We start from the raw sequence: 18267 nt of genomic DNA, 5'->3' as shown, positions 1-18267 counted from the left end.
TAGAACTGACAATATTTTGTGCGACATTATCATTTTTATAGTTGGAAATCTTGTGTGCTAGACTAATGAGCGTAAACCACGAAAAAGAATTAATCTACAGAAATCCTGTTTTGTGTTAGTGAAATCTGTGACACATTTGACGGTCGAGACGTGGGCCACTCTGTGACTTCATGACATCCCCACGTCATGAAATTAACTGCAGAAACTGCATCTAGTTCTTGGGAGAACATGATAGAGTTTTAAAAAGAAAGATGAGCAACTGAAATTACGTTTGGTTTTTGAATATTTGAGTGATATTTTTTGTGAATTTCTCGAGCCGCGATGCCATCCAAACATCACCTCAGGAAGCCCATCCACGCGCAGTACATCAGGCGGCACTCCTCTCAGCCCGGTGAGTATTTCAATTTTATTGTTATCCACGCGCAGTACATCAGGCGGCACTCCTCGCAACCCGGTGAGTATTTCAATTTTATTGTTCTTATTTAAAAAGATTCTCAATCCCGTTACTCGTGTCTTCAGTGTATTAATTTAATTTGATAATTCATTTTTAGCTTTATTGTTGATTAAATATTATTGCAACATTTAATGCTATTATAAATGGTTTATTGAAAAATTTTGCGCTATAAAACTCAAATTGAAAAAACTTGCGAGTATTAAGTTTTGTTGTCTCTTTCCTTGCACATGTAAATACTTATAATACAGCGCTGGAACGTGTAGAATTTCATCTCTCTTCTCTGGTTCTAAGCCTCATTCGTTGTTTTCTGTAAGATTTTGTCTGGCTTCTCTCGCGTCTCGAGCGCTCAAGTTAATTGGCGTGAGAAGTTTAGCCCGGCAGCTCTTAGCGAGGGTGAATTTTAAGACGGACGTCGCTTGAGTTACCTCAACTTAAGGCTCATGCCTACCACGAGTTTGCTTCATCCTCTCTAACAAAGTTTTGCGAGAACTTTTGGTACTTTCATTCAAATGAATGAACTACAACCGCTAACTTTTTAACTTTTGCGAATGAAATAATTCGCGTCCATGAGCTTCTTCTGAACGTTTCTGCGTGTTCTGTAAGATGCGGTCTACTACAAGTAGATTCATTACGAAGAAATTGTGGTCCTTCTTTATCTTTGAAGGAAGACAGCTTTTCTTATTAGTATTTTATTTGTTCAATGTCGTTTATTATAAAGGTAAATACATTATAATAAAATTGTATCTGCTCAAGCCTATTTATCTTGTTTTTATATTCCTACCGAATATTTTTTTTCTTATTAAATCTTTCCCATAAAATTGTCCAATTATCTAACAGTTTGTGATTACGGCATTGGTTTTCCCGTGCTTCGAGACAGCATGGATGCGTTTCCTGCAGCTTATTGTTTCTACGGGAAACTTTAATATTCCTACCGAATATTTATTTCCTTATTAAGTTATTTACACAAAAATTGTTCAATTTTCTTAGCAGTTTGTAATTAGCGTATTGGTTTTCACGTGTTTCGAGACCGCAGGGACGCGTTTCCTGCCGTTGATTGTTCCTACGGGAAACTTCGCTCGCAGCGAATGCCAACCTTCACCTAGGTTGCCTCCTTCCTCTATAGTGCCGGATCGAACTTCATGGGTTGGTGGCTGAAGTTTCGCAATAATACTACGCAGTAGTAGTATGCTAATACAATATTGCAGGGACAGACCGCGTAGACGGTCTGTCCCGTGGAGCGCAGGACAGACCGTCTCGTGGGTAGTCTTAATATAATATTTTAATAGTTTTATTATTTTCATTGGTACACAATGGAAGACTTGTAAAAAAATTGGTTCACAATTTGGAGGATTTGTTGAAAAAAATTAGTACACATTAAAAATTGTTTTGTCTGTCTGGGAGGAGGAGAAAATTAATATTCTAAGGAATATTAATTAATTTCCGACTTGTGACTGAATGAACTGAAAAAAAAACTTTAATATTTAAAAACTAATATTTTCCTCGTGGGGAAATTAAATTTTGCTATCTTGGAGTAAAAATATTGTTAGAAATAAGATGCTATTCATGCCTGTCGTTACTGGGAGTGAATTTGAATTAGGCCTGTCATCATTAAAAATAAAAGTATTTTTTTTAGAAATTTCAGGTTATTCTAATACTACTAGCAGAGAGTGATGATGCCCAAGTTTCAAGTTGAAATAAAATACGATTGTTTTATTTTTTATAAAAACACAATTAATTTAAGGACTGAAAATACTTATGTTAACTAACGAGTGTTGAACACAAGTTATCAGGTGTTGATTGCAGTGCGGTTACGTTGCTTACTGCTGTGTTTGACGTTTGTTTACGTTTGCACCAGCTGTGTGTGACTGCCATGATCAATTGGCTGCTCTACGTGGCGACCACATGTCTAAACTGTTTGACTTCACCCCCAATGCGCCTCTCTTTGTAGCCTGCCCTCGCAAATAACTCTGAAATGTTGAGCAGCTTTTGAGGTCGTTGTTGCACACTTACTATGCCTTCGTTGTAGGAAATTATAATAAACTTATGGTGTTGAATAATGAGTATGTAAGCGACCTGCGTTTGTTGTTGTTAGGCGTTTTTGATGTTGGAGAAACTTCAACGATCGTGGGAGTGCAGGAATGCAATTTTAGTTGAAGCTTCAGATGATTTAGTTATAAATAGATAGTCATATATTTCTTTTCATTTATGTCGCTCGTTCACTTGGACCAAAAATAAAGATGGATATGTCACGGCTAAACTTTATTGAAAATACTCAGGGCAGTTATCGAAATGGTTTTAGCAATATTCTGCCGTCGAATTTCGTTTTTAGGTGTTATCGTTTCGGCAAGTTTTTGAAAATTTTCTTGAATATATCATACGAAATTCTGATCGTTTTGTTGCAATACAGTACATCCCCTTGGACTTCGTATTCACAATCTTAGGGAGAGAACATCATCAAAGACGCTACATGTTTATCACATGATCTGGTTGGCGTAGGGATGTGAGGCAGTTACGTTAAATTTTATAGTTATTTCATCTCATATTCCGTCATTGATATTTGTTAGAGATTATTCTGTGCAATCTTGATCATGAATACCTATGTTTTGTTGAAATGCTTTGAGGATTGACTTTCTTAATGAATTTTTTTCTCGTTACGCATAGGCTTAAAGTGTAGATTGAACTTTGCGATCCAAAAAGATCCCTCATGCTTCCCGCGATTAATGAATTAAATTAATTCCCTATTAATTTGGGTCTCAATAACTTTCTAATTGATTTGCAATCAACCAACCTTGTAATCTATTTATTTCGTTAATAATCACTAGGTTACTTCAGTTATTCATATTGTCGCCTTCGCAGGCGGCCCAGCTACGGCGCTACCTACCGCCACCAACGTCAATGAGTGCCGAATTTACGTCTCAATTAATTTTATGGATTTTATTATGTTATAAATACTCCAGAGAGCTTTCATTATCAAATTGTTAAAAGATTGACACTATTCAAAAACTGTAAAACTCGTAATAAGTCTGTTCATTTGTAATTTTTCACCGTGTACCCTCGCAGGTGCGAAAAATTTTCTACCGGCGCAGCCTATATTTTCTTTGAAAACTTTTAAGGCATAACTTTGTGATAACTCACAGTGTGAATTAACGAATTCCTTATTTTTTTAGCGGGTATCAAGTTTTATCTATTATACTGTATATATAACTTTCATATGTTCGCTTTCTAGCACAATAATTTATAAAACAGATTACCGAGTTTTGTAAAACAGAAAATTTGAAAATTTTCTAATTAACTCTTGATTAAAGAAGAAGGATCGTCTCGTAAAATTTATTGTTTCAATTTACGTGCTATCATCCAATCAGACGCCTACGTGCTATCAAACCAATCAAAGTCATTCTTCTCGCTTCCAGTCACCGACATCTGGCGAATCGACTTTTTGATGATATTGTTGACGATCAGAGTATCAACACGTTCAAGAATAAGCTAGACAATGCTTTGCAAAAGTATATGTTCAGTCTTGAAATGCCTAACACCCTACGAAACTGGTAAAAGTACAATGATGAGGTAAACAAACTTCAGTTGAAACGATCTTGTCAAAAGGCCAGTTTTTAGCCCTGTGAACAAGTCAGGAAAAGTACAAGAATCTGCTACAGGCCTAAACAGGCTCATTTCTTCAAATCCGAAGATGCTATGCTGTGCTAAATGATCTACTACAATGTTTGATGCAAGTTCCGTGGATTAATTTATTTTTAAGTTAACAATATTGATTTTCTAACTTGTTTTTCTATCATGATGGTCTGTATTTTCGCGACCAAAGTTCTTGCATAACGAACAATCGAGATCCTAGTGGGCTTATTAATTAATGTAAATCTTTTATGTTCATATAAAAATTATGCGTAAGTCGAATATTTATGGCTTTGAACGTGAATCATATGAAGTTGTTTTACGTTATAGTTTGATTTACCAGAGATTTAAATTGATTGCCAGAGATTTAGAGATTTAAAAATTAATTTTACTCGTACTCCAAAACGTTCACTGTCAATCGTTTAGCCCTGAAATTTAAGTGTTTGGCATGGATTAGTACGATTAAAATGTATAGGTACATAAATTAAATATGCATGAAAAATGAACTCGAGCTTTGAAAATCTAGAAAAATAGCCCTGAATTAAATAGTTGTCAAGATGATCGTAGCAAGATTTTTTAATGTGACGCGGAGAAACTTATTGATCCGGCAATAATTTTCTCTTGTGGTGAGTACAATTTGAGTTTCTAATTGATATGATGGAAAATCATGAAGTTTTTAAATTTTATTCTTCCCTGACGCTCAAAAATGTTTTTTTAAATAATTTTTTCCAAGTTATAAATTTCTATTTATATAAATCCATGAAATGATAGGTTATGCAGCTTCTTAGTGTCACCCAACTGAAAAATGTTCCCGCTGTTATATCCTGTTCCGGTCTATTCATAGCATTTCGAATAAGATTGATCCGTGCAGTTAAGAATGCAGTAAAGGTTCTTCACCTGTCAATTTGGTCTTAGTTTGATCACTTGGAAAGTCTGGAAGTTGATATTGCTTATCTACTGCACACACCTCAGGACGCCACGAAAATTCAGCGAACTAAGTGATACCAATGTTATGGTTGCAAGTTACGTAGCTTTTCTCAATTTCCAGTCGTTTCTGCAAGCTATATATGTAAGTCATAAATTTTTCGTTATTGGCTTATCGGAACAGATGGTTCCTGGTGAAATTGCTTTATAAGGAAACTCGTGATACAAGAGGTTTTAATTGCCTCTTTAATTGTGCTTTAGAATCAGCTTCTATGGCCCGTATATCATTAATGCAGTTTTGTGGGAAAAATTTCCCACCGTTGATCATTTTTTGTCCATTGTTAATTTGTTCTGGTTCGCTGTTGTTGTTTCACTTGTTGGGTCTCATTTAGGGTAATTTTTATTCTCTAAGTAATAGAGGTAAAGTTTGTAGGTAGAGCCAGGGGGAGTAAGTTCATAACCATACTAGCTATCGGACTAACTGTATTCGCTCCGTGTTGCTTTGTCTTGCGACTAGTACCACGTCAACCTCAGCATCAGTGCAGCTTCAACCAATCAATCCACAATAAGTTCTAAATTTCTTCCTGTGCTCTATTTATCTATCTTTTCGTTTGTATGAATGTTGCTGTTTATTCTTTATTTTTATTTACGTTCTGTTATTAAGCTTGTTTACTACGGTCTCTAGACAATCAAATTAATCCGATCCTACCAACTTATCGATCAAAATTATTATCTTATCAACTTTACAATTTAAATTATCAATCAACTTTATCAACTATTCAATTTATCAATTAAATTTTATAGCGTGGCTTCTAAAGTTCATGCGGAGCTGGCATCCGTATGTGTAGTCCGCTACTATATAAGCTTTTTCTTCCTTTCAAAAGTCAAATCTCCTACTGTACTTACTATATTTCTCGTCTAGAGTACCTACCTTCCACTGATTTCTCTAAGCTCAAATTTGCCACCTTCCTAAAAGCTAGTAATTATCACTGAGACGCATCTAAATCTTAGGTTTGAGGACTGTAGACTTGTCATTCATGTATATAGTTGTCACTTACTCCGATTCTGATTTTGATTTAGCGATAGCGAGGTGGATAGAACAATTGCTTTAAATATTCATTTATATCTTGCAGTATTCTGTGCTGGATCCTCCTGAAGCAATGCCGAGGAGGACATTTCTATTCTATTGCCTAAATCAATCATTAAGATCAACGTACGTCCACATTTACTGTGATAATTGCCACCTTCATCTTCATCACATCGGGATGTGGAAAAGTTACTTCGTTCATCTTGAGAAATCTTTGGATTGAATATTAAAATCCAATTGAACTATTTCTGTTTTATTTGATCCGATTGTGTGAGCCAAATTTCTCACAGTTTTGCATTTTCTGTTTGTTCGTCAGTTTATTGATTAGTGTGATTAAAAATCTTTTCTTTAAGAACCTAAAAATAAATAAAATCGACGATACTTTTACTAAAAATGTTTCGGTGACCTACTCTATCAAACGTTCAAAAATTGGGGAATTACCAATTTGTACGACGAAATTTACAAGGGCGATCGCCTAATTTGATAATTGAAACGCAAAATAACGCGAATAAACCTATCTATTAACAATTTCAAGCAGATGTAAATTATAAGCGTTGCCCACCTAATTCTTCGTTGAAAAATGAACTGAGCTGCCTATATAGGACCTCAAGTCGAGAGTGCCGAGAAAGTTGAAGGAAAAAATTTGAATTCACAATTTTCAGACTCCATTCTCTTTCTTCGTGGACGTGCACAATTGAGATGCGCTTGAAGATTTCCAGAACATTAACTCTGGCTCCGCTATTACAATCATATGATGTTGAAGTTCCTTGAAGTCAAGCCGACTTACGCCGCTGCTACGCACTGCTCGATCTCAACTGTGCTCATGAGCCAGAGAGAACTACATGTTCTCTCAGAGAGAGAGAGAGAGATCTGGAAGAATATATTAAATCGTGAAGGAAGGACTAATTCTATAAATAGTGACTAACAATATTCAGGTTAACTTACAGAAGGTATTTAATTAATTGAAGAACCTCAGTATTGAGTAAAAAATAACCATCCACATATACTACCGACTTCCGGGAAAATTTCAGATTATCGCTTTGAATTTGTGCTTAGATTATTGACATAAATTTTTCAGTTAGAGTCAGCCTAAGTTTCAATGGAAACCCATCCATAATTCTCTCAAATGTCCAAATCCAGATTGCACAGCAAATTCGAGAGCATGCTGTGTTACAGAATGCTTCGTTAAATAGATGCTCCATCAATATTCATGTTGAAACTGCGGAATATTTCCCACCGTTCTTCAATTTTTTTTATTTATAAATCAGTGTTCAACTGGAATAACGTTATCTGGGCTAGATTAAATTCAATCTAGAGCAAGTTTATAATGCATAATGTTGTGAAATTTTGGTAAGCATCGGGTTTTAGAGTATGTAAAGTTCGTTCCTTTTTTACTGCTGAGATCGCACCTGCTCTTGTGGGAGCCAGGTTTTCGCCAATCTCCTATGCCGTGCACCATCGCAGTTTGAATTTTAGCAATATTTTCTTAAACTTTTATCTGGAGTAAGTAGCTAAGGTTTGAGTGCCCTATCTTCTTTCATATTAAGCTTGCTCAATAGTATACTATAAAAGCGTGTACAATTTTAAATCATTCACAAACCGTCGTTTGATTTAACTTCTAGCCCTCAATTTATTAATATGTATGCACAAGTAATTCGTTTAAAAGCGCTCTCGACAAATCTTTTCAGTATCTCTAATCTTTTTTCAATATGTTGCTATTCTTCTGTACTGCCTTTACTTCGGTCTGAAAAAGTCGCTTAGTACTGAACTCTTACACTAAGTTTTTGCCAATAATTTTGCCCTTCCTAAGTGTGTGATAGTGCACAGTTGTGACATTCTCTACTCGGAGCTGTGTAATATTATTCTAGCTGCATTCATTTCATTTAGAAACGTAAACTTATATTACTAATTGTATAACATATCCTTACCGCTTCGCCATTTAACTTCGTAATGCTATTATTCGCTGTAGGAAACAAAAGGCTTGGCGCCGCATTATCGCGCGAGTTCAGTTCTACCCTAAAGGGCGCTACTTCAGCTATTTGACTTCTCTCCTCTTTATTACTTCTGGCTTGCCGAACCAGCCCCCTGGCTCCAAGAATTTGAGTCTCATACAAATTGTACGATGAATGAGCCGAAAACAAAACTCAATTAACTTTTCAAATGCTGAGATTTTGTGCGACCATCTTAAATGCAAGTTCGTGCTAACAAAATGAAATAAATAAATGCTAAAGACAGTGGTGCTGAAAACAGGAAAAATCTATTCGAGGAAAACACTAGTCTGACAGCAGCCCTGAATGCAGCAACTATTTTTATTGCAAACGAGTAATGAGGTTATTTTTTGTCTTCTAGCTCCATTTTGATTTGGCTTTTGTTTCATATTAAGACAACGAAAAAAATACTGCTATTAGATGTAGATATGTTTGAACATTAGGAGCATGTTATCTGTATCCCTGTTATAAAATTTTGGTTTGACAGTTTGTGAGTCAAGTGATGCATGGAAACGTTGAAAATATTCGCAAATGTCTGCGAATTTTACAAGGAAACGTGAGAACAGCGTTCAAAAAAGCGAATTACGGCAGAGATTTTGGAAAACTACGGTTCGGACAAAAGCTATGTATACGGTTACTTGAAAACTTTCCCAAAAAGAGTCGAGAAAAATTGTTAATAGTTGTGAATAAATGCGAATCAAGCGCAGCGTGATAAGTGCTTAACATTGCTAAAATCACTCAATCGGTCAAAGATTGTTTATGCACTGTTTACATTGCACTGGTTTGTTGTCAGTTCAAAATCGAAGTCATACGAATAAAATATATTTTAATTCTGAAATGTCGAACTGACAAAGTGGCTATATCCTACGAAACATGGCCATTGTCAATGGAAATATGGGAATTTTCTTGGTGTTGTTCTGCTTTTAAATTCTTCATCAATTTTGGAACAAAGCAAATCAATATCGTGTTGATACTTTATTGTACGGATACTATATTTTATATCCTTTTATTTGCGCATTGAATATTGTTGCTTATCTTGTCAATCACAAACGTGCATTGTTATTGAAGTCTTTTTAGCGTATATGTGATTCAAGCCGATAGTTTAAAAATTTAAATATTGTGTTTTGGGGTGAAATCTTTAATGCATCGAGAAAAGAATGTATGTTTTTGCAGTCCGAATCCTTCTTTATTTGAATAGGTCTGAAAGGATTTTCACATAATTTTATTGTAAAATTTAAATATGCACAACTTGATGATTTGAGGTTTTTAAATCGATGTCGTTAATGCATCAGACAACGACGGAAAAATTTCCTTCGGCATCGTTTTTGTATAGAAAACGAGAAAGGAAATTTATAGCGCATTTTCTCATTTATGGAAAAAATGCACTATTGTGCTCGCCATGTCCGTCTGTCCGTCCGTGACTTCACGTTTTCGTCGACGAGAAAATACGCTCTCTGTCACTCACTGCAGTGAGTACTGAGTTATTTTTTTTTTCCTATTGTGAACGAAAACCCAGCGTCTTGACTTTACTTGCCTATCAAATATCTACCAAAGATAATCGCCATCTATGCTATATTTTATTATTTTTTCACTTTTTCACAAGATACTATTTTTTTTACAAGATACTATTTTTCACGGTATATTTTTTTTAGCAAATTCTCTGCTATTATGTTCTGCTAAAAAATTTCTGTTGACTTTTTTTTACACATTTTAATTGTATCTACAGGTAATGAAAAAAGTTAGCCCGAGTGCGCCAAGATGCTTCGTGTTTTTATTGGTTCTCGTTGACGACGTTTTACGCAGACTTTTTATGAAGTCGCGTAAACAACTTACGCCGAAAATATTCGCGCGCTCTCTACTTCATTACAGTAGCTCTGTGCATTATTATGCGTATCAACCTACATGACAGCAGCTCTGTGCATTATTATGCGTATAAGCCTACATGACAGCAGCTCTGCGCATTATTATGCGTATCAACCTACATGACAGCAGCTCTGCGCATTATCATGTTTATCAGCCTACATGACAGCAGCTCTGCGCATTATTATGCGTATCAACCTACATGTCAGCAGCTCTGAACATTATTATGCGTATCAACCTACATGTAGCAGCTTTGAATACGATGTACATCAGCCTGCATCACATATGCTCTGAACATCGCTATTTACCTACATCACAGTTTCTCCTTGCTTGATGCAGATTTTATGATCAGATTTAGATTTTATTTTTTTCTTCTATTTTCAGCGAGTTGTGCTCAGCAAACAGAAATTAGGCAGAAAATTCCACGGGCAAAGACTGCGGGCAAGAAATGCCCGGGCCACCATGCCGCTCCCTGGCGCAGTGATGGCCCAGTACGGTATATTTTTTTTAGCAAATTCTCTGCTATTATGTTCTGCTAAAAAATTTCTGTTGACTTTTTTTTACACATTTTAATTGTATCTACAGGTAATGAAAAAAGTTAGCCCGAGTGCGCCAAGATGCTTCGTGTTTTTATTGGTTCTCGTTGACGACTTTTTACGCAGACTTTTTATGAAGTCGCGTAAACAACTTACGCCGAAAATATTCGCGCGCTCTCTACTTCATTACAGTAGCTCTGTGCATTATTATGCGTATCAACCTACATGACAGCAGCTCTGTGCATTATTATGCGTATAAGCCTACATGACAGCAGCTCTGCGCATTATTATGCGTATCAACCTACATGACAGCAGCTCTGCGCATTATCATGTTTATCAGCCTACATGACAGCAGCTCTGCGCATTATTATGCGTATCAACCTACATGTCAGCAGCTCTGAACATTATTATGCGTATCAACCTACATGTAGCAGCTTTGAATACGATGTACATCAGCCTGCATCACATATGCTCTGAACATCGCTATTTACCTACATCACAGTTTCTCCTTGCTTGATGCAGATTTTATGATCAGATTTAGATTTTATTTTTTTCTTCTATTTTCAGCGAGTTGTGCTCAGCAAACAGAAATTAGGCAGAAAATTCCACGGGCAAAGACTGCGGGCAAGAAATGCCCGGGCCACCATGCCGCTCCCTGGCGCAGTGATGGCCCAGCTACTGCCGCCTCGTATGGGCTGGTGTTTGTATCCTTGGGATCCTTGATATCCTTGGGATCCTTGGTATCCTTGGTATCCTTGGTATCCTTGGTATTCTTGATATCCTTGGTATCCTTGGTATCCTTGATATCCTTGGTATCCTTGGTATCCTTGGTATCCTTGGTATCCTTGGTATCTTTGGTATCCTTGGTATCCTTGGTATCCTTGGTATCCTTGGTATCCTTGGTATCCTTGGTATCCTTGATATCCTTGATATCCTTTGTATCCTTGGTATCCTTGGTATCCTTGATATCCTTGATATCCTTGGTATCCTTGATATCCTTTGTATCCTTGGTATCCTTGATATCCTTGAGATCCTTGGTATTCTTGGTATTCTTGGTATTCTTGGTATCGTTGATATCCTTGATATCCTTTGTATCCTTGATATCCTTGGTATCCTTGGTATCCTTGATATCCTTGATATCCTTGATATCCTTGGTATCCTTGATATCCTTGGTATCCTTGGTATCCTTAATGGGTATCCTTGATATCCTTGGTACGGTATTTGTTTCGGACGTGGCAGTCCCAGGCCACGATGGATGGGGCAATTTACAGACCGGCCATGTTGGGAACCGACGAAATGTGAAGGCGCGTTTGTGTTGGGGCATTCGTTTAGAGCAAATCAACAGGGTGGCGCGTTTATGTTGGACTTTCGATAAGGAGAAATCAACAGGATGATGCTCTTTGGCTAAGACGTTCGACGAGAAGAAATCTGGATGGTGCTTTGGCGCTGCAATATTTTGTGAAATGAAATCGACTGAATGGTGTGTTAGTGATAGGATGTTCGATGAGGAAGAAACAACAGGAGTTCTTGTTTGTGCTAGGACGTTTGTTGAAAATAAATCAACGGGATGTCGCGTTTGTGCTAGGACGTCCAATTAAAACAAATAAACAAATTTATGATTTTGTGCTGGAACGTTCAACGAGAACAAAACGTGATTATGCTTTAGAGTTTAGGCTGGGACGTTTGGTGAGAAAAAGTTGAGAACGCGATTGCTCTTTTTCATGTTGTCTAATTGTGAGGCATCGCAAAATTCGTGGGATTAGTCGACCCTCAGTGCCCCGTCACTAACCTGTCTCTGTGACTTCGCTTATTAAGCTGATATCTTGTCTAATACTTGGAATTGAAAGATGCACAATGCAAATAAGTGTCGTCGTTGCAATTCGCTTCTTTTACACTCAAAGAATAAGTGCATGTAATGTGAAAATATTGCTTAAGCATTAATAAAAAACTTTTGTATCTCGTGGTTTGGTTTTGATTTATCAATGCGTTTTCATATTATTCGCGATACTGTCTTACAGGAATCATTATTAGCTACTCGTTAATTCTGCAACAATGAATAATTTTATACTCATCCCCTTAGTTTGTTTTTCACTATAATTTTTAAATATGTTTTTACTCCGTTTTGTTATCACTCTGTCAAAAAAATCCGTAAATTACTATGAAACACAAAATGATTAAAAGAATGAAAGAGAGAACAAAACGAATAAATAATTCTGTGTTACGATAATTTAACTTAATCCTCAAATGAAAAAATATTTTCAATGCTATCTCATTATCAACATCTTCTTTTTATAATATCCATTGCAATAAATATTTTATTTCTGTATGGTAAGTCCTGAGCGTCGGCCGCACCACGGCACTTGTCCAGGTGCTGGATGGTAGAGGTCGCAGGACTTGCGTCCTGGGATCGCTTAGCATGGAACTTTCAGCTCCCTCGCGCTTGACGATTCAAAAACGCAGCTTTGAATGCGATGTTTGTAGTTAATTAAAGCGTTACGATATGATTAATTTTTGTAACTATCTTGATAAGAGATAAATTGGTCGCGGCATCTCTGCTGGATTAACTCATAACACTCAATTACTGCTGTTCTCCTCGTGAAAGAGCATCGACTTTGAATACAGCGGTAACCAAATCGGAAAAATTTTTGCCGTTCCCTGAACAAGAACAATGCGGAGCACCAGCTCGCGTTACGAGAGGCTGAGACAAAGAGCTGCCTTTAGGAAGTTGCTGCTGCTTCCTACCTAAAGCAGCTGTTGGAGACCGAGCCTTGTACATGAATAATATACGGACTATTGTTTCTGCTGATGGTTATTGTGATACGCCTATATTGTTGATGCTGCTAGTGTTACCGCTGCTGCAAGGGTTACAAGTGTTGTTGCTACTGCTTCTGTCTGTTGATGGTCTTGAAACTGCTGTTGTGATTGTCACAGCTCTAATATTGTTATAGTTGATGATTCCGCTGTTATGTTTGCCGACGGTTATTAATATTACACCGCTAATACTGCTACAGCCTTTTTTCTTTTGTCACTAATTCCGGTGCGATGTTATAGATGCCAAAAATTCCAGGAACAATCGTGTAAATTGTTACGTGGTATAATTCTTGCTCTGCCGACGTGGTGGTTCGTAAATAATCATGTCCGTTCTCTATCCGAGCCTCAAAATGCATTAGCTAAAATTCATGTATTTAAAAAGGCGCACTTATGATTCGTTTCATCAGATAATTTGTTAATTCCTGCTTAATGGTTTTGATGTTGAATTACCATTTGATAATTTTTACGTTCACCGGACTTGCATTGTTGCTGGAACTGGAATTTTGCTTATGTTGCGCAGGCACTCCAGTGTGGCCCATGGAATGTTGCTTATGTTGTTTATGTTGCGCAGGCACTCCAGTGTGGTCCAAGGAATGTTGCTTATGTTGCGCAGGAACTCCAGTGTGGCTTTGGCCGTCATCGAGTGAGGTTATCGTTACGTCACTGCTCAACAGGATTCTCTCCTCAATCGAACCAATGCAAACGTTAGACAAAAGCGAAAAAATATTCTGTGAAATTTTATTGTTATCAAAGGGTTGGAAGTTTTCAGTGAGTTTCCCCGAGAATATATAAAGCGAGCGTCCCAAACTTTGTGTTTTTTGTCGTTTCGTTCGCCCCTCGCTCGCTTGTACTCGCTAGATTCTTGAATGAGTTTGCGGTCCCGACGTGGACTTGCATTACAATTTTTGCCAAAGGTGACCACGCTCTTTGTTTTTTCATTTCTTGGCCGACGATTTGTTATGATTCAAATGAGCGTGGCGTTGTAAATTTGCTTCTAACTAATGTCAGCTGAAAGTAACTAGCGTTCATGTGCGAGCGCGAGGAACAATGATGGGAAATTCGAGATGAAGGGCGCGTGGTAGCTGGAGAGAGTCCCCTGAACTGCAGCCTTTTGAAATTGACGAAAACGTGCTTGAATGTCGGGACGCCAAATATGTTAGGGTAGAACTGTGAACATTCTTCCATGTTACAGAAATTTTTAAAATATTTTTTATTATTATTACGACATTCTATTATCTTGAGAAGTATTTATGAAAACTTATGTTCCTAGGTGCTCCAAGAAATTATTTTGTTTACAAATGGTCTTAGGTCACTTGATCAAATTTACATTTGATAGTCTAATGACAGCCTCGATAATCAAGTATTTTTGATCATGTTGAAGCCTGCTTGTTATTTTCGAAGCCTTTTATTTTTTGAAAAGCTTTTGGTTTTTGGCTTAGAATTTCATGCAACACTTTCTATTCGTTAAGCTCCTGTTATTGATATTTTATATTGAACTTGGCCATTCACGAAAAACATTGCAGTAATAAGGATAACCGATTTAATTTTCTGTGTGGTATACTTTATCTATCCGTATGGTGACATTTTTATATCAAGTCCTTACCGTGTAGATGATTTATTAAATTTTCATTAACGAAGTTTTCGACTTCCTCACACAGATCATCCACCCATGACCAAGTACAATTCGGGTCAATCTTTTATGTTCAAACTTTTTATTTATAACAAATGTTACGGTTTTTTATTTCTTCTGTTTATTCCAAGACTTGGAAGCTATTTTCTTCCACATCTCCAGCTACAAATTTGCCCAGGTTTTTTCCCCAGACAATTCCATTGCGAGATCCGTCAATGCTCTTCCTCTAGATCTATTGCCCAAATTTCGCATACGATTTGAATAATTTCTTTGAGCGTAAGGCTTTTCTCGTCGCCCGAATCCCCATGCGGCGAATCAGCTGGTCCCGATTTCTCGATACGTCCGTGCGCGGCGCGACGCCAAACTTCAAAGCGTGTGCACATAACTGCCGAGCCCTGTATGGCCGTTGCATATGCAGCAAGGGTCTATGGATATTAGGCTGGCTGGCTACAGTGTCCTGATTACCATATCTAACAATGATTTCTGAATTATTATTGTTTTAGTCATTATTTATTGTTCTAGTCATTATCATTAGTCATAAGTCAGGCATTAGTCATCATCATTAATCAGGTTATTGTTTTAGTCATTATCGAATCTAATACAGATTTTTGACTGGCTTGTAATACTGTCAGTAGTCATTGTTTTATCTTTAATACTGTATTTACCTGGGTAATTTCGATTTCTGACGCCCTTGATTGTGTTAGTCATTGTTGTATCTGAAACTGAATTCTGAATAGCAGTTGCCATTTTCATTTTTGACGCTTATTTTTGCAAGTTGCGTCTCACAGAGAAAAATTTGAAGAAGAGAATTTTAATTTTACAGACCCATTGTTGCTTTTTGAAATTGTGTTACATGGCGGGTATCCACGAAAAGGATTCCTATAATTTGACGGATATTCATGTTCAGAACGGCGGTGGAAACATTTGACAGGAAACACTTCACCATAATTTGATACCTATGACAGTGAATGTTAGATTCAGTAATATTCGTGTCAAGGAATGCTACATTTATGTGATATTCATGCTTGGGAACTAATAATTAGATCGCTTATTATGACTGAAATTATTCATGTATATGCATTAGAGCATAGTGTGACTGCAAACAACGAAGTGCGTGGCTGATCTCCATCATAGTTAACGCCTAGTTAGGTTGATAGGGCTAGGTGAGTCTGATGTCCATGTCATTACTCCTAGTGACGCTGAAATCCAGGCCAAAAACCCCAGCAAGGTTGAGAACGTCGAGTAAGGCGTATATTCTTGAAAGAATATCAAGTGAGGTTGAGAATGCTTAGCGAGGTCGGTATCTATGGCCGGGTCATGGAAACCAGGTGGGGACCCTCGATATCGCCTCTTGTAATGCCTGGTAGTGCTGATTTTTCAATCTGTCGGGGAGCTTTGACATCGTGAGCTGCATGCAAGCCACGATGTGGTCTCGACCGAAGTGAAGCTCGTTAGGACTCCTGGCTGATCCCAGGTAACTGCGTGAAATGAAGCGCCCTCATGACGTCGGTTTTTTTCTATAACGCTGTTTTCCTTGTAATAAATGTCAACAAGATGTTACACTTAAGGACCCTAAAGTGTCAGATGGAATCCATAAGCAGCATCAAAATGAGTAAAGAATTAATCACGTCCTTTTTTTTACTCACGTGCCCTGACATACATCTGAGGACTTCCTATTTCATTTAACGTCAACTGCCAAATGCAAACACGATTTAGCTGTCAAGCTCAGTGGTCTCAATGAATGGACGGACTACCCTACTATAGTTACCGTGAAAATAATTTCAGCAAAATTCATGTTATTATACACGGAAGTTGTAGCGTTTTGGTAATCACGTAAAAATGGCGAGTGAATAAATTTCCACGCAAATTATTAATGGAAATCTAGAATTTCCGTATCACTTCAGACACGTTGCCGCCATTTCGTTGATACTTCGAACAGCACTCCAATATTATTGCGAGATCACCACAGAAATGCAGCTTCGGCTGCTACAATCTTGGTACCGTAGGCCTCTTTTAATAGGCATGAGGCTCAGTAGAAGATCAGTAAAACGTGATAAAGGAAAATGAGAAAATAGGATTGCCCACGACACACGAAAAATCGGCTGCCATGGCCTAGCTCTTTTACGAACTTCATGGATGCGCTCTGATAGTCATTTTGTATCAGCGACATGCATTTTTGGTATTACAAGAAGTCGATATGTATCCTACTTCTTAATTTTTCACGGCACTATTTTTTGCACGACCATCATTCCTTGCTTGCTTAATCTCAAATTACCTTCATCTACTCCACCTTTCTTTTTACTGATCTTAAAAATGAAACGCACTAATTGGCATAATTCGTTTTATGACGGCGATAGGCGGGTATATTATTATCTGTGAAGAAGCTATTGTTTATCGTGGAGCTGGTGCTAGTTTGGGCAGTAAACATTTTACGGATTTTTTGGCAAAATTATTTAGAGTCACGTACTGATAAGTACGTAAAATGTGTACATTCGTATGATATGTACAATAGTAGATTCGTATTTATGTACTAATATATCAGATATTTTACCCCTAGTCAGGAGTTATATCACGATGTGCTCTTCCTCGTGTCTCGATTCAGTAAAATTTTAATTTTAATTTTCAGTGTGATCTTAGAACCATAACATTATACTCTGAAAACATCTCGAAATTTTTCTTAGTTATTTTCGCATTAAATATTTTATGCCTTTGTATCCACGTGGAGGTACTGGCTAGAATTTTCCTGACGTAATTTTGTGTTCCGTTTACTGCGGCAAACAAACGCGAGCCCCGCAAACATTTGCTGTTCGTGAGCAGCGGCTGGCGGTCTCTCTGGACCACAACGTGCGCAGTTGCGGCTTCAGATCGCTCTTTGAAATTTGAAGCAGTTGGCAAATTAGTTAATTGTTCACCTCTTCTTTTATTTTTGTGGGAATAATCGATGGAGACCTTGATTTTGAACTAGAATTTCCGGTTTAATTTTGAGTTTTAACACTAACTTCAAACTTATGATGATGGAAACACATTTGGTGGCCGAAGCTTGATCGATCATTATTAATTTTTAGTACCTATTCTTACCGACTCATAGACGAAAATTTAATTTGTCATGAAGCGTTACCATCTTATATGAAGTAAAGCTATTGCCGCGCTTTTTAATAATAGCGAAAATGATTAAATAACCCCCAATGGTAAATGCATAACTTTAAATGGCTTCGATTTCTCGTATTTGGAACGTAATTAATTCAACGGAAATTATGCCTGTTACATATACATCAAACAAAAATTCAATGAATATAATTCTTTTGTAGTGAACTTAGTCTTGAACTTTACGTTCATATCTGCTCAAGTCGAAG

The 18267-nt window shown here is 37.2% G+C and overlaps 1 protein-coding gene across 1 annotated transcript in view; it reads left to right on the top strand.

Annotated features, from left to right (window-relative positions):
• The first annotated feature begins 321 nt into the window (after window positions 1-321).
• LOC108669368 overlaps window positions 322-18267 on the top strand; it is a 28504-nt gene continuing 10558 nt past the window's right edge. The window contains exon 1 of the mRNA XM_018156683.1: window positions 322-391. Coding sequence (XP_018012172.1) covers window positions 322-391 — 70 coding nt within the window. The remainder of the gene's footprint in view (window positions 392-18267) is intronic.

This window comes from Hyalella azteca, unplaced genomic scaffold (genome assembly GCF_000764305.2).
Source record: "Hyalella azteca isolate HAZT.00-mixed unplaced genomic scaffold, Hazt_2.0.2 contig4501, whole genome shotgun sequence".
Taxonomy (NCBI): domain Eukaryota; kingdom Metazoa; phylum Arthropoda; class Malacostraca; order Amphipoda; family Hyalellidae; genus Hyalella; species Hyalella azteca.
This window is presented reverse-complemented; position numbering and strand designations above follow the sequence as displayed.